The sequence below is a fragment of the Chrysochloris asiatica genome, unplaced genomic scaffold (genome assembly GCF_000296735.1).
Source record: "Chrysochloris asiatica unplaced genomic scaffold, ChrAsi1.0 scaffold00403, whole genome shotgun sequence".
Lineage (NCBI taxonomy): Eukaryota > Metazoa > Chordata > Mammalia > Afrosoricida > Chrysochloridae > Chrysochloris > Chrysochloris asiatica.
The window spans coordinates 999,765-1,022,588 of NW_006408921.1; the positions used below are offsets into that span (position 1 = coordinate 999,765).

At 42.8% G+C, this 22,824-nt stretch overlaps 2 protein-coding genes across 2 annotated transcripts in view; both read right to left on the reverse strand.

Annotated features, from left to right (window-relative positions):
- Positions 1-7,810: 7,810 nt before the first annotated feature.
- ADIG (adipogenin) lies at positions 7,811-12,578 on the reverse strand. Its single transcript, XM_006876639.1, has 2 exons — positions 12,455-12,578; positions 7,811-7,929 (listed from the first exon to the last, which is right to left on the reverse strand). Exons 1-2 carry the CDS (start codon positions 12,576-12,578, stop codon positions 7,811-7,813), a joined length of 243 nt encoding a protein of 80 aa, XP_006876701.1.
- Positions 12,579-17,294: 4,716 nt separating this feature from the next.
- Positions 17,295-22,824, reverse strand: part of RALGAPB (Ral GTPase activating protein, beta subunit (non-catalytic)) — a 137,172-nt gene continuing 131,642 nt past the window's right edge. The window contains exons 28-29 of the mRNA XM_006876640.1: positions 18,059-18,207; positions 17,295-17,612 (exon numbers count right to left, since the gene is read on the reverse strand). Coding sequence (XP_006876702.1) covers positions 17,419-17,612; positions 18,059-18,207 — 343 coding nt within the window. The 3' untranslated portion in view covers positions 17,295-17,418. The remainder of the gene's footprint in view (positions 17,613-18,058; positions 18,208-22,824) is intronic.

The following is a 22,824-nucleotide window of genomic DNA, read 5'->3' on the forward strand; positions in this document are numbered from 1 at the left end:
TGACAACATAGTTTCGACTTTCTGTTTCTGTTTTTCTTTATCCTGTTTTATATATACCTTTTCAATATCTTATAATAGTTCTTCCATAGACCTGTTTTTCCAGTTTTCTATTCTTTTTGTGTCCTTTTACAAATATCAGGCCAAGTATTAGTGACAAAACGGAACTTTAACACTCCCTGGCCAAATAACTTTTTTTTGTTTGTGTGTGTTTTTTTTTGTGGGGGGGTCTCCTAAACCAGTTAGGGTTACACTGAGAATCCCAATTTCTCCTCTTCCTAAGGGACTTTTCAAAGAGGAGAGTTCAGTGTTGTGATTTTTTTGGGGGGTGGGGGTGTAGGAGAAAGGGCAGGATTGTAAGGCAGGGGGTAGAGAGAAAAGGGGGGTCCCAAGGGGAAGAAACTTTTTCTTTCTTCACCTTGTTATGCCTTGTCTTAAGTGCAAATAGGACAACAGGACCCTGTCTCCAGCATAGGGGCATAATCTATTTCCTCCTGAGGAATAGGAGTTTTCTTATTGAAATATTCAGTTAAAGACTAGCAGACCCAGTCCTCCTCTGAGTCAAATTTAGGCCAAAAGACAGTTTTTAAAAATTGGTTTCTGTGTCCAAAAGAAACAGCAATATCTTATCATTTGTTATTTTTATTTCCCTTTAGTCCGAGGGTTCTTTCTGCAGTATTTTAACATTAATCCCAATAGTCTATCAAGGGGGATTTTGTTGTTTTGGGTCCCATTTTCTCTAGAGTTTCTTTTACTAATGTTATTTCCCATCCCGGCTACCTGGTTGTGTTTCTAAAGAGGCTCAACCTACCCCCTAAACTTGGAGGTTTCTTGCTCTCTTTATTTTCACTTCGTCTGTCTCCAGCCACTTCCCTCTCGGGAACGTTGGACCCCTCTTAGCAATTGGCGTGTCGGTATAAACCCTCGACTCGGATCGAATCCTTGACTCGATACCGCCCTCAGCCATATGAGGTGGTCACGGAATCGCGGATCAGGACTCCACGCTCGCTTCATGCCCAAGGCACGTCTCATTCACACACACACAACCTCTGGGATGTCCCAACCACCAAAGGAAGTACTTTTCGCCCCCACGATTTTCCTTACCTTTGGTCCATGCACGAAGTTACCTGGTTGCCACGTGGTACTCGAGTAGGCCTTTTCCCCACTTTGCCAAGGGTCCGGATTTATTCGCTTCCTTGGGAGACTTCAGCAGATCTCACCCGAGGGTTGCTGTAACTGGACAGCAGGACACGTCTCCCTCAGAGGAGAAGGCTAAAGCTGCTTTCCAAAGGGAATGGGAAATCCCGGATGGGCCCCCAAATTGTTAGAAATGAATCCCGATGTCGCATAAAAGACACTCGGTGAGACTAAATTACCTTGGCAAAGTAAATTTTACTCTTGCAAGAGGGTGCCTGCGCATAGCTGTACATACACGAACAGGCTAGCGAGCACAGCGAGTGGGCAGTCCACTCGGGTTTTTAATCCCTGACACGAGTCTCAAGGCTGTGTCTCACCCTATTGGCTAGGGTTTTGACCTCACAATCTATTCCCTTACTCGGTTGGCTAGTTCAAATTTTTAAGGCGCACATTCCTACTTTAGGAAAAGAAGAGAGGGGTCAGTCTTTGCTCCAGGAAGTAGTTTAAGGAAAAAGAAAGTGACCATAAATTCTTTACTCACTTCAGGAAGTAACCAAAGAAAAAGAGAGCGATCATAAAGTCTTTACTTCAGGAAATAAAAAAGTTACCCGAATATAATAAACAGGATTATAATTTTTTTTCCCACAAGGTAAACAGAGGAACAGAGAGATCCAGGTGGTGAGAAGGTCAGGTAGATTACAGGATAAAATAGACTGTCTTAAATGGAGGGAAGAGTTAATGGTATTTAAGGTAAACACAACAGTGGGGTTGGGTGTGGGCTTTAGTTCAGGTGTTGCAGAGGATACAAAAAGGGGAGGAGGCAGAAGAACAAGATAGATAGGGGAAAACTGAAACAGGTTTGCAGGGTCTAAGTGGGAAAGAGGTAAACAGTGATGCATGCTCAACCTTAGAACAACAGGGCTCAGTGATACAGGGATCAAGGCATAGTCTGAAGAGGGGAAGTAGTACTAAAATGCTTGACTGTCTTATGAATATTGGTTCCCCACGCCTACTATTGTAAAATACACACTTGAGTGGGATAAAAAGGAATGTTGGGAAACATGACTCCAGAAAACTTGTAAGCCCGTCTTCAGTCTATAACTGATAGGAATACCTAAAAGGGGTTCTAGAACTTGCCCAGTGAAATAGGCCTCTTGCAAAGCCTTTGCAGAGTATAGGACCTTAGGTGTAATCCTAAGTCCCATCCAGAACCTTATGAGGTGGGACATTCCCACTAGCAAGGACAAGCAGACCAGCCTGGAACAGTTAGAGCAACAGAAGATACACCTTCAAAGAAAGATCATCAGGAAAAATCCAAAACAAAACTGTCAGCATGACTGGCTACTACAAGAATAAGCAAGCTGTTCACCAGGTAGCCATCAAGGCAAGCAATCAAGTTCCTTCAGGGAACACATAAACAGGCATGTATGCTTGCTGGCGACCACATTGGTCTACTGATGAGTGGAAGAGGGGGAAAGGCAGCAATGGGCTGAGTCCAACCACAGTCCACTGACTCCCATTGACCTGGAAATGAGAGAGAGAAGAGGGAGGGCTGGTTGGACCAAAATGTGGTGAGACATGGGACACTTGAGCCCACGGACAACGACATAACCTCAGAGGGCTAGAGCTGAGAGTAAAGCATCCAGCTGATATGAAGTGAGGGGAGATGCACAAGAACACCCAAACTTGCAGACAGTACTCATTTACCTATCCTCAATAGCTTGATAATCAGAACTTGACTAGAGGAAATTACAACAACAACAAAAATTTGTTTTTGGATAAGCGAAACAAGGGTAAATTGCTACAATTTGATGAAACTGACCTATATTCATGGAGGTAGTAACTCTAAATACCAACAGAGAGGAAAGGAGTCTTCACATCAAGTATCAATGCTATGCCATCTATACACAGGGTAGATAGGGGTGGGCAACTTAGACATTGGCTATCTAAAATGAGGGGGCAATAAAGGCACGAAGTGACTGGCTTACAAGGTTTCAATAGGGAGTTTAGTTTAAGAGTGGGGGTGGGGGGAGAAAGGGTCCCCACTGAATAGATTTCATCTTGTCTAGAAGGGTCTGGTGAAAAGAGATGGGGATAAAATTAAATATTCAATAGTGAATAATAGTTATCATGACTAATTGCGACTGTCACAATTGTAAAGGTTAAAGTTTTGTAAAAAAAAACAGGGGAGTGGTTAATCTTACAGTCCAGAAACAGAATGTGGTACCTTATCCAGAGAAGCTGCAATGTTAGAGATGGAGGCAGAGATGGGGTCATGGAGAGGGGGAGTGGCTGAGGACTCTAGATTCATGGGAAGAGTGGGACTAAGAGCAGGTGGCCAGGAGGCCAACTTGCAGAGCATGCCCTTTGGAGGTGGAAAAGAGCTAAAGTGAATAGAGAGAAATATTGTTAACTGATGGTACATGGAGGGGATTATAATCATTGTAATGAAACAAGATGTGTAATTTGTTGAATGTAAAACTGATGATCTGCCCTGTAAACTTTCACTCATTCGACAGTAAAAACCTTAAAAAAAAAAAGCAAAATAATACAAAGCATCTTCTCAGATCACAATGCTGTAAAAATAGAAATCAACAATCGGAAGACCAAGGAAATAAATTCAAATACATGGAAACGTAATAACACCTTGCTTAAAAGCTACTGGGTACAGATGAAAGGAGATGGGGTTAGTACTCATGTGGCACAATATAGTGAATAATTGCTATTAGGACTGACTGTGAGGACTGGAAGTGTAAAGTAAAGATGGACATTTTGTAGCAAAAGAAGGGGAGTGGTTGACTTTCAAGTCCGGGATTGGAGGTCCCTGGGACCATCAAGAGAAGAGTGGAGTGTGGGACCCTACCCAGAGAAATAGTGACGCCAGAGATGGAGGCAGAAACGATGATGTGGAGAGATGGAGCAGCTGGGGACTTTAGACCCAGAGAAGGAGAGGGGCTATGTGCTATAGACCAGGGGGCAGGCTTGCAGGGTGTATCCCCTTTGGTTGGTTGATGATGCATGGAGGGGATTGTAACCATGGCAATGAAACAATATACAATAGGATGAATGTAAAGCAAATGTTCTCCCTTGTAAACTATCACATAATTCACAATAAAACATTTTTTTGAAAAGCTACTGGGTAGTAGAACAAATTTTAAAAAGGTGAATTTACAAAATTCCTAGAAACAAATGTGAGTGAAAACAAAATATACCAAAATCTTTAGGCCACAGCAAAAGCAGTACTGGGAGGACAATTTATTGCAATAAATGCATAAATCCAAAAAGAAGAAAGAACCAAAATCAACACATTAACACATCTCCAACAATTAGAAACAGACCAATAAAGTAAACCTACAGTTACCAGAAGGAAAGATTAAAGATTAGAGCAGAGTAAATGAGATAGAAAACAGAAAAACTATAGAAAGAATCAACAGGACAAAAAGTTGGTTGTTTGAAAGGTTTGCTAAAATTGACAAACCATTGGCAAACCTAACAAAAGAAAAGAGAAGACATAAATAACATGCATAAGAAACCACATGGGTGATGTCACAACAGAACCAATGGGGGGGGGGGGGAAGGGAGAACAACAGAATACTATGAAGCGTTGTACTCCAATAAATTTGAAAATCTAGATGAGATGGATATATTTTTAGAAAAACAAGACCTACCTAAACTTGGAGTCTTGGTGTGGCACTGTGCGTTAATAAGCCAGACTGCAGAGCCTTGAACTGCAAGGTCGGTGGTTCAAGCTCACCAGCTGCTCCTTGGAAACCCTTCACAGGGTCACTATGGGTCAGAACCAACTCAACAGCACTTAACAACTTCTAAACTTACACAGAGTGAAGTAAAAAAACTTGAACAGACCTGGTGTAGCACTATAGGATTCGCACTGGACTGGGACCCACAAGGTTGGTGGCTCAACTTCACCAGCTGTGCCTTGGAAACCCTGTACAGGGTCGCAATGAGTCAGAACTGACTCGATGGCACTTAACAACAACAACAACATAACAAAATAAGAAATTGATAAAGTCATCAAAAAACTTCCAACCAAAAAAAGTCCAGGTCCACATGGTTTCACTGGTGAGTTTTACCAACCATTCAGGGAAGAGCTGTCACCACTTCTACTCAAATTAATCCAGAATGTAGAAAAGGATGGAAAACTTCCTAATACATTTTATGAAGCAAGTGTAACCCTCATACCCAAACCAGGGAAAGACATCACTAAGAAAGAAAATTATAGACCAATATCCCACATGAACATAGATGCAAAAATTCTCAACAAAATCCTAGCCAACAGAATTCAAGAACACATCAAAAAAATCATACATCATGACCAAGTGGGGTTCCTATCAGGGATGCAAAGATGGTTCAACATTAGAAAAACAATCAATGTAATCCACCATATAAGTAAGAAAAAGGAAAGAACCACATGATCATATCAATTGATGCAGAAAAGGTATTTGATAAAATCTACAATCCATTCCTGATAAAAACACTCAACGAAGTAAGAATTGAAGGGAAATTCCTCAACATCATAAGAGCAAATATACAAAACCAACAGCCAACATCAGTCTCAATGGAGAGAAATTGAAAGTCTTCCCTTTGCAAACAGGAACCAGACAAGGATGCTCTTTATCACCACTCCTATTTAATATTGTGTTGAAATTCTTAGCCAGAGCTTTAAGGCAAGATAGGGGAATTAAAGGCATCCAAATTGGCAAAGAGCTCTGGTAGTGTAGTGGTTAAGAATCGGGCTGCAAACTGCAAGGTCAGTAGTTCAAAATTACCAGCTGTTCCATGGGAGAAAGATGAGGCTTTCTGCTTCCTGCAAAGATGCACAGTCTCTGAACTCTGTACAGGATCGCTGTGAGTCAGAACTGATTCGACAGTACTTAACAAGAAGTCTCTTTATAGGAAGTTCAGTACAACTTGCTTTCCACCCCTTAACCTTTGAACAGGTAAGAAGAGAGGTTGGAGACTTTCAGGGGACGATCAGGAACCACTCAGGCTGGGCCTAGGCCCCAGAGTTTATTGAATAAATGGACTTGGGTCAGGTCTGGTAGTTTTATTAGGGGTCTTCTGAGTATAGCAACACCTTTGTTTCTTTAATCGAGAGCCCACACCCTGTGGCCAAACCCAGTCTTGGGACCTCTTCTGAATTCCATTGGCTATCTTCTCTCCATGTGGGCTGCTAATATTGTCTTCATGACTTGGTCTCCTCCTTCCTGGAAAGGCTGGTGGGTCATCTGTGATGATGGAAAATAGCTGGTTCTTCTGGGGTTTTTATGTGTCCATCTAGAGGGGAGATTGGGGGGTACCAGAGAAGCACCTCACTCTCCAACAGTGTCTACCATCCTGGGTCGTCGGTCCCTCTTGTCCACTTTGGCCATTCACATGGCCCAGCTGACTCTAGGAAAATGGAGCTAGAAACAAATTGGGAGGTTGAACCTAAGGATGGCATTGAGATGAACGAATAAGAGATAACTGATGGGGATGGGGAGGACCCTACAAATGGCACAAGGTTCTGGAGCAGGCTGAAAATTTCCTTTCCTCTGCACACTAATTGTGCCCAGATAGAAATGACTCCATTATTGGTGGGACCCATTGCAAAAGATATGCATGGGGGCCCCTTGTTAAAAATTAAGATTTCAAGACAGCAACAACAGAATATGAAACCAATAATAATATGAAACCATAAGTAGGTCCTTCTGAGCATGGGCACTAGTGAGGGTGCCCAGTTCACACACCAACACAGCTGGTCCTTGGCACAAAGCTCTGAGTGCGCAAACATATGGATGCTGTAGGATAAGCACTTGACTACTAACCTCAAGGTTAGCAGTTAAAACTCACCGGTTGCTTCTTGGAAACCCTATATAGGGTTGCTATGAGTCAGAACCAACTTAACAACAAAAACAATAATGATGGATATTATTATATAATTTCTTCCACAAATATGTATTGAGCCCAGTGTCAGGTAATGCTTTGGGCATTTTGAATACATCTGTGAGCAATATATTATCTAGCATCTTGTTGTTGTTGTTAAGTGCCGTCAACTCAAATCTGACCTATAGTGATCCTGTATAGGGTTTCCGAGAAGCAGCTGGTGAGCTTGAACCTCCGATCTTGCAGTTCAAACGGTTTTGCAGTCTGGCACAGCACCACACCAGGACTAGCATCTTAGGTAGTGATAAATGTTATATAAAGAAGAGCCAGAGTAAAGGGGGCTTATGAGTAGAGGTGTGGAGAGACTGCAACACTAAATAGGGTAGTTGAGGGGTGACATTTGAGTAACAACTTGGAGGTGAGAGATCTGCCATGTGGATGTCTGGGAGAGAACTTCCAGGCAGAAGGAAAGTCAGTGCACAGATACTAAGGAGGGAGGCAGGAGCCAGTGAGTACTGCATGAGTGCTGGAAAATGAGGTCATAGAGGTTAAAGCCTGAGAGTTGGGGGAAATTCCTCATGGTAGAAGTTGACTGATCCTCCAACATGGTATAGGAAGCAAGCTCTCCAACATGGAGGGTACCAGTTCTACAGTTTGAAAGAGAGCCGACTTCCAACATGATGGAAGCATTCCACTTTTCAACATGGCAGCCCCCCCAAGGCTTTGGGCACTCTCTAAGGGTTTCCCTTCCAAGTCATCTACTCACAGAAGGGCTTCACCTGGCAGCACGGGCTCACCAGAGGGACCTCTCCTCTTCTCGGCTATAGAGTGTCCCCTCCCAGCTAAACTCAGCTGGCCCTTTGCTCCATGGCTCCCAATCGAAGCATAAACTGGAGTCATTTTCTTCTGAATCTGTGAAGGTATGAGACAAGGCATCTTGGGTGGTCATATATTGTTTCCTACTTCTGTCCCAAAAGGGACCCCCCTTCCAAGGGCCAGGCATCCCTGCATCCTTCTCTTGGTCAGTGTCCTAAGGCCAAGTCATGACATATAGGCTAGACCCTTGACCTCAGAGAGCCTTCAAAACCTTAAATGGCAACCAGGGGCCAAGAAAGGTTGTCTTATGACTCAAAAAGCAGCAAAGTCCACCTACTAGTAGGGACCCTATCCACTACCACTAAGTCAATTCTGACACACAATGACCCCTACGGGACAGAGGAGAACTGATGCCTAGGTTTCCAAGGCTGTAAATCTCTACAAGGAACTCATCTTTCTCCCTCGGAGTGGCTGGCAGGATTAAACTGCTGACCTTGCTGTTAGCAGCCCAATGAGTAACACAGACTTTCTCCTTAAGGACCTGAGCTCCTTGATGAAGTCGTTACTGGTCCCTAGTCCATTATGACTGGGGTCTGTCCTGATTAAAACAGAGATCAAAGGGAGAACGACATAAGGCAGAGATTGGAATGGCGTGTCTACAGGGCCAAGGAAACTCAACGATTGTCTGCAACACCAGAAGCTGAAAGAAAGGTATGAACCAACTCTCCCTAGAGCCTTCAGAGAGAGTATGACCCTGCTTTTGAATATCTAGCTTTCAGAACTGTGAGAAAAAACTGTTTAAGATCATTCAGTACTGTGGTAGTCTGTTGTGGCAGCCCTGGGAAACAGGCATTAACTTGGAGAAACTGTCAGTTTGGTCCCAGACCACTGCAATAAAGCCAAGTACCAGATTAAAGCAAGTCACACAATTTTTGGGTTTCCCAGTGCATATACACGTGTGTTTATGCTATATTGTAGTCATCGTTAATGAATTGTGTAGTAACATGATGAAAAAGTTTGAAATACGGTGACAATGACCAAAATGTGACAGAGACAAGGAGTGAGTGCACGCTGTTGGTGCCAATGCTGTTGGTTGTCAAGTGCTGTCGAGTTGGTTCCGACTCATAGCGACCCTATAAAGGGTTTCCGAGGAGAAACTGATGAGCTTGAACCTCCAAACTTGCAAGTCCAGCACATTAAGCCACAGAGCCACACCAGGACCAGGCTTGCTCAATTTGTAAAATGCAGTTATCACTGCAAAACACAGAAAAAGAAAGCACAATAACGAGGGAGCCTCTACACTGGACAGAGGCATCAGAGCTACTTCTGTCTCTGTTCGTACTGGATTCCAGTAAAGGGACCCAAGGCAGAAAAGCCTGGCTGTCCTGAGCCCTCAGCAACTAGGCCCTGGTACCAGGGCAGGACACAGAAATCCTGAGAGTTCCAAGACAGGGTCCTGGCAGACTCTCACTTTGTTGCAAAATTAAGAAAAGGACTTAATAAAAATGTCATGAGATGTCAGTGGGTTAACAGCTTTCAGGAGAAAGTCTGAGAATGGGCTAGTGTGGGTAAGGTGTGGCTGGCTTGGAGCAGGGCCTCCAAGGACTCGCTGGAGGTACAGGTGCCTTAAGGCTGCACTGGGTGGTGGCTGAGGTGCCCTGCTCTAGACAATCTATGCAAAGCCATTCCCATGCTTCCTCATGGTGACAAAGTCCACACTGGACTATTTTCTCCTCTTAAAGCACCTCTAGTGGTTACGAATCGGGCTGTGAACCTTAAGGTCAGCGGTTCGAAACTACCAGCCACTCCGCGGGAGAAAGATGAGGCTTTCTACTCCCGTAAAGATTTACACCCTCGGAAACCCTGTACAGGGTCGCTATGGGTCAGAACTGACTCAACGGCACTCAACAACAAGGTGCTCAGCCCATAAGGCCCTGACATGCATTGATTCACGCAAGGCTTCACTATCCCACAGGATGGAGCCCTGGGGTGGCACTGTAGCATCAGGACTGTGAGGTTGGTGGTTCAAACCCACCAGCTGCTCCTCGGAAACCCTAGACAGGGTCACTATGAGTCAGAACTGACTTAACGGCACTTAGCAACAACAAAGCCCACAGAGTTGGTATTATTATCTTCATTCATTCTGTTCATGGGAAGGTGAAGCTCAAAGACCAGACAACTGGCACTCTAAAGCACTTCACAATGTGTGACTTTGGACAGATAGCATCTCCTCTCTGAGCCTCAGTTTCTTCAATTAGAAGAGGTTATTACCTCACAAGGTCACTTTGAGGACATGAAATAATGCCTGTAAAGTGTTTAACATAGGGCCTGGTGCATGTACACAGTCAGTGTTCAAACACATCAGCTCAAAAAATATATCTATAAGGTTGCTATGAGTCAGAATTGACTTAATATGAACTCCTGGTGTGGCGCTTAGAATCAACACTGGCCTGCGAACCACAAGGTCAGCAGTTCAAACCTATCAGCTGCTCCTTGGAAACCCTATACGAGGTCACTACAAGTCAGAACCAACTCAACAGTACTTAACAACAACAACAGCACAGACACATGACTCCTGGTATAGCGCTGTTGGATAAGTACTGGACTATGTGAAACACTAGGTCATCGGTTCAAGCCCACTAGCTGCTCCTCAGAAACCCAATACAGGAACACTAAGTACATATATGGAGTCCCGATGTGGCGCTCTGGGCTAATGCGCCAGACTGCAAAGTAGTTTGAAATGAAAGGTTGGCAGTTCAAGTTCACCAGCTGCTCTTTAGAAACTCTATACAGGGTTGCTATAGGTCAGAACTGACTTGACGGCACTTAACAACAATTACATACATGCACATATGGAGCGCCATGGATCCATACAATAAACACAAGGTCTATAGTTCGAGCCTACCAGCTGCTGTGGGAGAAAGATGTTTGCTGCTCCTGTGAAGATTTACAGCCTTAGAAACCCTATACAGATCACCGTGAGTTGGAACCAACTCAACAGCACCTAACAGCAACATATGTATATATATCTTTTTATATTTTTGTTGAGAATATACACAGTACAGCAATTCAAGTTTCTTATGTCAGTTCAGTGACAACACTGAGTTGAACTACCATTCTTATCCTCCTTCTCCAAGTTGTTCCTCCCCCACTAACATAAACTCACTACCCCCAAGTTCCCAATCTTATCTTCTGAGCTGTTGTCAGTTTGATCCCAGATTGACCTTAAAAGAGCACCATGTTCTAGGCAGACATTCTTGACTGGTGGTGGTGGTGGTGGCGGTTATGTGCCGTGGAGTCGGTTCTGACTCATAGCGACCTTGCATAGGGTTTCCGAGGCTGTAAATCTTTTACGGGAGCAGAAAGCCTCATCTTTCTCCTGAGGAACAGCTGGTAGTTTTGAACTGGTGACCTTGAAGTTAGTAGCCTGATTCATAACCAGTATGCTTAAATATTGTTTAGTTTTAAGAAGACTTCAGAATATTTTTAGTATAAGATTTAAAGATGATCTCAGGGAAACAGTTTTAAGGATTCATCCAGATGCCATGACATTATTAACTATTAAGGAGCAGGGATGATATTAAAACTCAAGTCTCCTAGACACCAAGAGACGGTATGTATAGCCAATACACACAACCTCCAGCACCCACCAAGTCACCAGACTAAAGTTTTGTCCCTCAGAGAGCATTGGGGTCCACACCACAGAAATCCAAGAACACTTTTAATAACATTTTCTGGCAGCAAGTTTCCTAGGCTCTTGACGGGTACTCTGAGAAATTACACAATTACTGGCTCTGACATTTGAGATCCTGGGCAGCTAAGAAGAGGCAAACTGCTCAGCCAGTCTGAAACCACCTGCCCAGGGGCTGGCAGCATGCTCAACAACCTCCCTGCTCAGCAGGCCAAAGACCTTGAAGCTGAGCAGCGGGAGGTGGGAGGTCAGGAAGAGGCCCATGGGGCCAGGCCCCATCCCAGATACCCATGCCCCAGCTTCCTTCACGGCCAACTTCACCCAGCCTCTTGCTCCCACGGAGGCAGTCTGGGCTCAGGAGGCATGAACGTCAGCAGCTTCCACGATGCTGTGTCCAGAGAAGCCCAGATCCTTCCTGAAGTACCGTCTAAGCAGAAACAGTGAATGGACTCTGGGTCCCTGGCCATGGTGAAGGTTGCTGCATGTCCCTGCACAAACTGCTCACTGCTCAAAAGCACCAGCTGCACGAAAGTGGACCTAAGACTGTTTCCCTGGCTGCACTCACAGGAAGTGGCAGCTTTCTCCCACTCATCAACCCAGTAAGACCACCTCTTTCTAATTTGTACCAAAGACATGTGCTAGTGGCGATCCTGACAGATGCAATGGATCACTTCCGTGGAAGTGCAGACATAAGTGTTCCTTTGTAGTCAAACTCTGGAGTTCGTGGACCCCTAAGACTCAACCTTGGAACCCAGGTGAACAAAGTCTAACAAATGAATTCTTTTCTCTTCCAACTGACTGCTTTTATCTAAGGTAGGAGTCAACGTACCTGAACAAAAACCCTTCTTCCTGGTAGTTCCAGGAGACCCTGGCCTATTTGGACCGCTACCTGCCCAGCTCTAGAACTTGGACCCAATCTGGGCAGCTCACCTTGGCTAAGCAAGAAGCATAACCAGACGATGAACAATAGCAGCAAGCCCACAGGCAGACAGAGCCAGAACACCAGGAAAGAAAATGTGAGATCATTCACCAGCGGCACCAGAGGGTACTTCATGGTGCATGTGACTGATGTGGCCAGCCTGGACTAGACTGGCATGGCTGCCTCTGGGGGCACTCTTGTCTTCAGCCCATTGTGACTCAGTGGGTGATGCAACAAGGAAGCTGGTATCCTTTAGGCAAGCCTGCAGGGGCAACCTGAAGGGACGTTGTTTTGTATGAATGGTTAAGACAGGCAGTGGGAGTTTAGTTCAGGTTCACAGGCAGGCAGGCCTTGATGTGGATCCCAGCTAAGCTGCTACTGAGTTCGAGGGACACCTTTCTGATCCTTTCTTGTGAGATGAAAAGAATTCTTACCTCACCAAGCTGCTAAATGTTAGAAAATGAAATAAGGTAAAAATGATCCCCGGGTGAGTGTTCATATACCTGGGGCTGCAGCTGTCCAGTCTCCAGGCTGACCACAGGAGCCACATGCTGGACAGCAAACAGCTGTGCTCAGTTCTATCAGTAACCACTAGGTGGGAGATGCAGGCCCAGCATGGGCAGACCATCGATGTTTCCAAGAGTCAATACAGCTCAACTTTTACATGAGCCTTCCCAATTTTAAAATGGTGGTCTAATCGACCCGACGGCACTCAACAACAACAACAACAAGTATCCAAGGCTGTTACCTTTCTGGAGGCAGATCACCAAGCCTTTCTTCTGAGGCACCTCTGGGTGGGTTCAAACCGCCCACCTTTCAATTACTAGTTGAGTGCTAAACCATCTGCACCATTGCGGGATCCCTACTATTACAGCTGTTAAGTCACTCTGACTCCTGGAAGGCGTGTGTGTGTGTGTGTGTGTGTGTGTGTGTGTGTGTGTGTGTGTCAGAGTAGAACTGTGCTGTTCCATAGGGTTTTCAATGGCTCTGTTTACTTAGGCCTCTTAAGACTTTACAAAACCCTACAGATTTAAATTTCAAAAGGTGGCCAAAGCACAGCAGCCCCCATACTTCCACCAGAAAGAACACCCACATGGGAGTCAAACCCAGTCTGTCACCAAAGGCACACACAAGGTTGTTAGATAAGAATCTCCTTGAAATTTAATTGACTAAATGTATTACATTCAATATTCCATGGGTTTCTTCTGGACAAGAATTGGCATAAATACAAACGAGCCTCTGGCCCTTCTTCCCTAATGATGAAGATAGAACACAGGAGGCAAGGGGGCAGGGGGAGACCTTCATATTTACATTCCGTCTTACTTTACAGTTCAGTGCCAGAAATATTTACAGAAAATACAATAAGAAAAAGATTATGTCTTGGCAACGTACTGAAATTCATACAAATTGTTATATATGATTTCAAGCAAATAATGATACTGCTTATTTTTTTTAAGCCACAACTGCCAAGCCCTTCAGAGGAGAAAGATGTTCTTGGCCACTGTAAGAGACAAGGACTTGGGAAACTTGGTTTGTTTTTAACAAATATTTATTGGGCGCCTACTATGTGCAAGGCACTGTGGAATCCCAAATTATACCTTTTCCCTCACCATTAAAAAAGAAAAGCATCTGAAGAACATGAGTTGATATTCTAAGAAAAAACACTATACAGTACATGGCTTTTGTAGCTACTGAGAAACTCAGTCCGATTCCACATTGTATGAATGGATTGCTTCCCATCTCTCCAGGTCAGGAAAAGAGGCTGTGATGCAAATCTTTAAAACTACCTAACTCGATCTGTCATTTCATGTAATAATCAGTTCTTTATAGGAAGATAGAACCTGAAGGGGGCTTTATGATGCTGAGTGGACGAATGCAGGAAGAACTCCAAATTTCCTCCTACACATTTTTCACCATCAACCACAAAATATGAGCACGTCTTTGAGCAAGGCTTCCACTGCAAGCTGCCAACCTTCAATAGACATTAATACTCGTGAAGCCTCTGTCTCTCCAGAGATCGGTTCTGCGGAGTCCACAATTGCTGCCCTGGTGCTAATAAAAGCAACTACCACACAAAGCCCACATGTAACTGGCATTACTGGCCACTAGGAGGTGGAGCTAGCATGTATTGATAAATGAGAGCAGAGAACAGACTGTCCTGGCAGAGGATCTCCAAGTGGAGGACAGGATGTGCGCAGGTATGGTGTGTGTGTGGTGGTGGGCAAGGGAGGGGCAGATCAACCCATCACATTACTATTCCTTTCAAGAGCCAATAGGCAGGAGGGGGGGCGGTCCATGGAGGAATCACTTAACAAATGGGGAAGTTGGCTAAACAAGAAAAGGGTTAAAGAGGCCAGAATCCTTCTCACTGTCCTCAGTGCTCCTAACCAGAGAGAAGGGGGTCTGAGGGGCCACCTATACCTGTCTCTTCGCAGAAAGCTACTTCACACACCCACTGGTGCAGACAAAGGAGCAGTTCAACTGTTTACACCACAGACCCAAGACCAAACCTTTACCTGCAAAGGTTATGAACCCATGCCAGCCAATGTATCAGATGGACTACTAGAGATTATTATTAAGAACAAACTATGTTCTTCTGGCACTGTTCTACTCAAAGGGGTTCTTTAAAAAGGCAGTTGGTTGAACTTAGTGACCACAAACACAAACGCATGCTAATGGAAGATCCAAGTGGGGCCTTTTTTGGTAGATGCAATTTTGAGAAGCAGGCTGCAACTGACAAGGGATGCACAAAGTCCACATTCTGTTCCTGCTGCTCCCACTGGGGGTCTCATGCCTTTGGAGCTGCTCACTATGGAACCCATCCCTCCTCCAGGAGGCCAGTCTTCCAGATCACAAAACGCACTCAACACCAAGCCATTAGAATGACAAAAAGTTGCCAGCAAATGGAGCTAACAAAGGATCAGCACACCTGCTTCCTACACAGCAGACGGTCCATTTTCTAGTGCTGGCACTATGCCGCATATAAGAGGTTTGTCTGAAGAATCACACTGAGGAAGTGCACCTGAACCAGTTCTTTTAAATCTCTGGAATGTTCTAAGTTGCACATCTATTTACAGCCTTCTTTGCCGCTTCAATAGAACAAGGGCCCAGTTTTCCACTGACCTTGAAATGCTCAATCTGGAATTGCCTTCAAAGTTACCAAACCCCACCTTACACCTGCTGAACTACTGAGACATTTTAGGGTAAGAACTTGCTTATCTTCATTACACACACCCCTCCCTATGCTATCATCTGGGGACAGCGATTTATTGCCCAGCTTAAAAAAGAAGTCAATTATTGAATAATAACATTATACCCTGAATGGAAGCTGGAGTCATAGAAGGAGGAAGTTATCTTTACCTGAGCTTAAAACAAACATGAAAACAAGGGCATGGCAAACATAAAACCAAGAGCTGCTATACCCATATCTCTTGCTCATAGATGGCAAAATACATACTTCTGAAATAGAAAAAATCGCACAGGGAGCTAGGTTCTACACTGTTATTCCCATCTCCCCAGTTAAACTACAAATACATCAAAGCAAAAGAAATAACCATGTAAGACCACAGTAGGTCTGACCTATATAACCTATTGATGTCAGAGTTCAAGTGGGAAACCCCTTTATCTGCCTGTGATCACTCCTCTTTGGAATTCAATGTCACTTATTTTCTTAATACAAAACCATCTGAACTACGGCAGAGGGAAGCAGGTAAGAATCAGAGGGATGAGCAGTGTGTACTCTAGAACTGTGGCAGGCATCCTTGTAAGGTGTTCTGGGTCTGGCTACTTCACAACGTTTATCCCTGGCAGAAAAGTAGCAGCGAGGTAACAGAAGTAATTCCAAAACCCTGGCAGGGGTTTGTTATGCCATCAGCTGGCAAAGTCCAGAAAAACGTGACAATGTCAGCCATTTCTAACAGCAGCCACCGTGCAGTGAGGTGGTCACCAATGCTTGTCGATGAAGATGAAATCCAGCAGCTCTCCAAGAGAGATCTGGATTACTAGTGCCAAGAAGCTGGTTCCTAAACCCCAAATTAGAATCCTTCATAAACGATTGCAGTTTCCTACTTGGTCCTGAAATAAGAATACATGAAACCAAATAGTTTTCAGTCCTTGTTGTGAATTTACACATCTTGATATTTAACCAAGGGATTACATGTTTAACCTGTCATTATGCCACCAAGCTGGCCCATAATGGAGAGTGTAGCTATCACTGTTGTCTTCTAACTTTTAACTCTAGAGGTTTCTCTGTGTCCTCATCAAAGTACAGGCTCACTATATTTCATTTTACATCTGTTCCTGGGTTGCCCAGAAATTGAGGCTTTCAGACAGATCCTCTGTGCAGTGATGAGATAGGCAACTTTTTGAAATGTGGCAAGAAAATATAAAATATTTTAATGTCAGACTTCTTATCGGAGCAAAAACCATTTATTTTCTTTTCTGTCAGTTTGATAGTTGGATAAAAATGGGCCTGTAAGTGGGCAGAAGTTTGAGATTTCTTTCCTTCTTCTTCATGCAATCATTATCTGTTGAGGTTTTAAGTGTCCTGGAAGATTCTAGACAGATTTTAATTTTGAACACAACTTCCTAAAAAGTGAGGTATAAAACTATCCTCAACTTCTAAATTGCAAATTTGTTAATACTACTAATACACATTTTACTGAGATGCATAAAAGCCTTTCTCCTGAAAAGGCTTACATTTAGCAACAAAAAAATGTCCCTTTTAAAAGAAATTTTATGGCTAACATGTATATCATTACCAGCAAGAATACGATTGTGCCTGGGAGCCCATTTCACTAGAAAGCTGAAGGTCTTCTATCAGATGGGTTGATAATGTGTTTCTTCTATTCTGGTGATTAAACAGTAAGCTCTTAGAGAGTGATTTGTTTTTATTTTTACAGTGATCACCTGTCAAGTACTTTTGCTTTGATATTATAGCTCCCGAATTGGAGTGAAATAGTCTTCAAACAGTGGTCTAAGAACCACAGTTCTTTAGTCCAACCTCCTGGAAAAGTGAAGTATAAAACTCTGGCTCCAACTGCTTGTTCCGGTACTTGTTGACAATGTCGGCGATTTTCTGTTTCCGGCGCACATGTGGTGGACTGTAGGAATCACTCTCCAATCTCTTTCTTCTACAAATATTAATTACAGTCTGTCTTACCAGGAACCCTTAAAAAACAGAGGATGTTAAATGTTAAAAGCCAGTGAGCTATGTGAATTACCATTATTCACACAAACTACTCTTTGCATACTCAAGGTATTTTTCTATTTGAAAAACTTCCAGTCTTCAGAGAGAGAGAGAGGCACAGTACTAACAAGATAAAAATGTCAAAAGGAACACAGAATGTCAAGGAAACACCATATCAGACTTTGGTCTGACAACTCATTTCCCACCCTCAATTCCACACTAATTTTCAAGTCCATTACTAGAAGTCAATCCAGCTTCACTCACCTATGTCATGTCATTTGAAGACAGAATGAAGCAAGTTCCTTTATAACAAAGCCACATATTTTCTACACATGCAATCTACTAACACCATTTCCTTATTTTCCCTTCTTTTAGTTTATAAAACTGTGAAATAAGTTTAACCCTTCAGCTTCACAGACGACCTTACCCAGTGCTCGTCTGCTGACTATCATCCCATCCACAAGAGGGATGACCACGTTAAATTTTCCAGTGGCTCCTTGAATTTTTATCCGAAATAAGCCAGTATTTAAAGGGTGGATGAAGATGACTGGAACTTCTTTTTCCAGAGTGGTTGATCTAAGAGAAGACAAGACTCTTTTTACCCCAGATACATTAAGAATAACATAGGAATACCAAGGGGACCTCTTGAAGGCAATGGTTTGAGAAGATCCAAGGGTTAGTCTGCTTAGAACCCTCTTCCTGGGAGCTCATGCTGCTGCCCCTCACCCACAGTGCCATCTGGCCCTAAATGTTCATCATGAGGACATTTTAAGCTGACAAGAGAAGCTGAGAAAATGTGTTTAGAGGACATGGGCTGGAAGGAAAACTCAGAGATATCTATGATGAGGAGATACGGACTAAGGCACCAGCTGTGGGACTCTCACTCAGTTCTTCCCAAAAGAGGGAAAACAGCTTTGATCCAGTATGGGAATCCCTGATATAATTTTGGCAGGGAGAAGGTGAGGAGTTGGGAGGGCCATCAGTCTAGGTCTGCTGTAATGAGAGTGATAAATGACCACTTCTGGGCAGGGACAAAGGCACTCAAGATCTCTCAGGGATCAGATGCGCCTGTGGAGAAGAGTGAGCCACACAGCCCCCTCATCTAAAGCACTCTGTGACATCGCACCTCACTTTCCTTTTGTAACACAGTGAACTTTCTACAAGCAATTTCATCAAAGCAACAATGAGTCAATCTTTTAAGATTAAAAAACAAAAAACAAAAAAACCCCTACAATATTACAGCACCAAAGACTAATGCTAAACTTTGCAAATAAACCAATAAAATATTCTATAATCTAATTGCATTATAACTTTTGACCTAAAAATATTTTTTTAAAGTTTTCTTCTAAAGTAGTTTAAGAAACATTTACCTCATGACAACTATTCTAGTCTCTTTAGCAAGTCAGTGCCATGAAAAGAAAAGAGAACAAAGAACAGTTCTGGGGGAGAGTCTTCAGTTAGTTCTACAGCCCTAAAGCAGGTTTTGAGTCAACAACCAGTTGTAAAGGTACTTCATGGAAAAGCAGAGAAATATGACTAAACTCTTAGTCTATTATTACTAGGTGGTACTAGGAATTATTACTAACTTTATTTTTATAGTTATTTTTAGCTATTTAAAAAGTTTTCTTACTTTTTTGAGATACATACAGAAGTATTTATAAGTAGACTGTCAGGGTATTTTAATTTCTTTAAAATATTTCAGAATAAAAAACCGAAGTTTAAAAAATTATTTTCCTTCTCAAAATTTTAAAACTGAGCACTGGTATGGCACTGTAGGAAAAGCACTAGACTGTTACCCTCAAGGTCAGCAGTTCAAATCCACCAACTGCTCTTGGAAATCCTATCCTGGATGCTATGAGTCGGAACCAACTTGGCAGCATACAACAGCAACAAAAAAGTTACAATAAACCATCTCTATTGACTTCATTTCACTAACAATAACAATGTGAGAATAAATTCAATTTAATGTAAACAAGGAATTTGCGCCAAGTTAAAATATCAACTTTGAGGGTATCTCTGGATGTATGAGATGTGGTTAGCATTTGGGGTCAAAAACCTGGGTTCAGATCACTTCTTCATTAATGGATGTGTGGCATTGAGGAATAAAGGCTAGGAACCTACTTTATCCCATTTGTAAAATGGGGCTTGGAGTTACTTAAAAGTATTTGTTTAAACAAAACAGAAATGAGCAAAAAGTCTGCAAATACAAAGCCTATTGTTGTTAAGTGCCACTGAGTCAGTTCCAACTCACAGTGACCCTGTATAGTGTTTCCAAGGAGCAGCTGTTAAGTTTGAATGGCTGACCATGCAGTTCAGATACAGACACATTATTTGTAAGCAACGATCTCATTATCTGACATTCTGCATTTACAACAGTAAAATGTCTCATCTATCTTGGACATTAATGATATACCTCTGATAGTAATGAATGCCAAGGTTCAAGGTGAGAATACCAATGGCTGTGATGGTTAAGGTTACGAGTCAACTTGAGTGGGCCACGATTTTCAGTGGTTTGGCAGGTATGAAATTTGTTCAGTTATGTAATGATATATTTAAGCAGTTATGCAATGTTGCAGTTATCCTCCATTTTGTGATCTGATGTGGTCATCCTCCAATTTTGCATAATGACAATTTTTGCACAATAACCTGAAACCTAACTATGTTGATAAGTGAAGAGTGGGTGTACTGATTTTTATCCTTTTTGAGTACAGAAATTTCAACACTATAGGAAGCTGTTGTGATTATTAAGTGTCGTTGAGTCGGTTCCAACTCATAGTAACCCTGTATAGGATTTCGAGGCTTTGAATCTTTGCAGGAGCAGAAAGCCTCATCTTTCTCTGTAAGAGTGACTGGTGAACTTGAACAGCTGACCTTGTAGTTCACAGTCCAATTCTTCTCATATGAAGCCACTGCACTCCACAGGAAACTAAATACTACCATTTTATTTAGAAATATTTTTCCAATTAAAAAAAACTCATATGATTAAAATTATTTCAATTGCTATATATCCTGAATGGTTTTACCAGCTTAATCCCATTATCCCCATCTAACACTGCTACTAAATTATCACGGTTCCTTCACATTAGTATGTAATTGTCTCCACCTCTCCATTTTCTTTTTGCTGCAGATAGATACAAAGAGCCATTAATTACACAATTGTAAAATGTCTTGCTCACTTCTTGTGCATTTATCTATAAACTCTGACTCTTTTTCTATAATCTAGTTCTGTTCATTCCTTATTGCTTTCATCCCTTTTGTTTTATTATAATTCTTTTTTTAAAATGAACTTTATTTAAATTCACCCTTCAAAAGTGCACAATTCAATGTTTTTGCCACATTTGCAGAGGTGTGCAACTACCTAGTAACTGATTTTAAAACATTTCTATCACCCAATAAAAAATGTGAGCAAACTTGAGTCACTCCCCATCTGTATCCCTAGCCTTGGGCAATCACTACTCTACTTTCTGTTTTTATAGATTTACCCTTTCTGGGTATTTGATATTAAGTGGAATCTCACAGTAAGTGGTCTTTTAAGCCAGACATTTTTGCTTAGCATAATAGAATCCTGATGTGGTACTGTGAGATCAGCACTGGCCTGCTAACTGCAAGATCAGCAGTTCAACCCCACCAGCCACTCCTTGGAAATCCTACACAGGCTCACAATGAGTCGGAACCAACTCAACAGCACTGAACAATAATAATGTTCCTGAGGTTCAGTCATGCTGAACAAGCATCAGTACTTTTGTTCCTTGTTATTGATGAATAGTATTCTGTTGTATGGGTATATCACATTTGTCTATCCATCCATCAGCTGTTTACACATTTTGCCTACTGTGGATAATGCTGTTATGCACATTTATAAGTCTTTGAGTAGCCATTATCTTTTCACTTCTCTTGGGTAAATACCTAGGAGTAGAATTGCTGAGTTATATAATAAACTTGAAATTGGTGGTTTGAGCCCACCAGCCATTATGAACACTGGAGAAAGATGAGTCTTTCCACTCCCGCAAAGACAGCCATCGTTGAAAGCCCTATACAGAGTCACTATGAGCCTGGAATTAATATAACTTACTGACAACATGGAGGGCGGTGGTTAAACGATGTGCGACAACTGCACAGACCTAGTGGAGGTGTTAAATGAAACCCAGACCACGGAGCGGCGGGGTGAGAGGTGTCTGGAGACCAGGTCTAAGGGGAGATGCTACCTAGCGGGAAGAGATTGCAGAGGCAGGCCAGGCTGTCCTACTTACCCTGGACGCGAGAGCGCCTTCCTAGCCTAACCGTTGGATCATGGCTTAGCGGCGGGGTCAACCAACTTAGAGACCCACAAGCCCAGCCCATAGCGTCTCACTACAAACCAGTCACCCCTGCTGCGCTTCTGCCTCTTGATTGACATCCAAGGACAGAAATCCCGCCTTTGAGCCAGACTTAAGGGCCCTAGCACAAGGAGATTCCTATTTAACAGCAACCATGCAACCGCCACTCATCTGTCTGTCGTGCTGTGGTGGTCTGAATTGCTGTGATTCTGAGGGCTCTGCCACCGGTATTTTAAATAACCAGCAGGGTCACCCATGGTGGACAGGTTTCAGATGAGCTTTCAAACAAAGACAGACTAGGAAGAAAGAGTGACAAACTACTTCCGAATCGCTGGTCACTGAAAACTCTATGAATAGCAGAGAAACATTGTCAGATAGAGGACTGGAAAGTGGGAAGGTACTCAGAATGCGACTGGGGAAAAAAAATGCCTCCTCCAAGTAGAGAAATGCTCACAGAACCTTCATTTGCTAATGGGCCACAACAAATCCAAAATGAAGAGAAACAGCTGTAAACATCCATTGAAAATCAGAACATGGAATGCACGAAGTATGAATCTGGGAAAATTGGAAGTTGTCAAAAATAAAATGGAACACATCAACATCGATATCTTAGGCATTAGTGATCTGAAATGGACTGGTATTGGCCATTTTGAATCTGACAACCACATGGTTTACTATGCAGGGAACAACAAATTGAAGAGGAATGGTGTTATGTTCATTGTCAAAAAGAACATATCCAGGATCAGTCATGAGGTACAATGCTATAAGTGATAGGATAATGTCCATGCACCTACAGGGAAGCCCAGTGAATACCACTATTATTCAAATTTATGCACCAACCACTAAAGCCAGTGAAGATGAAATAGAAGAATTCTAC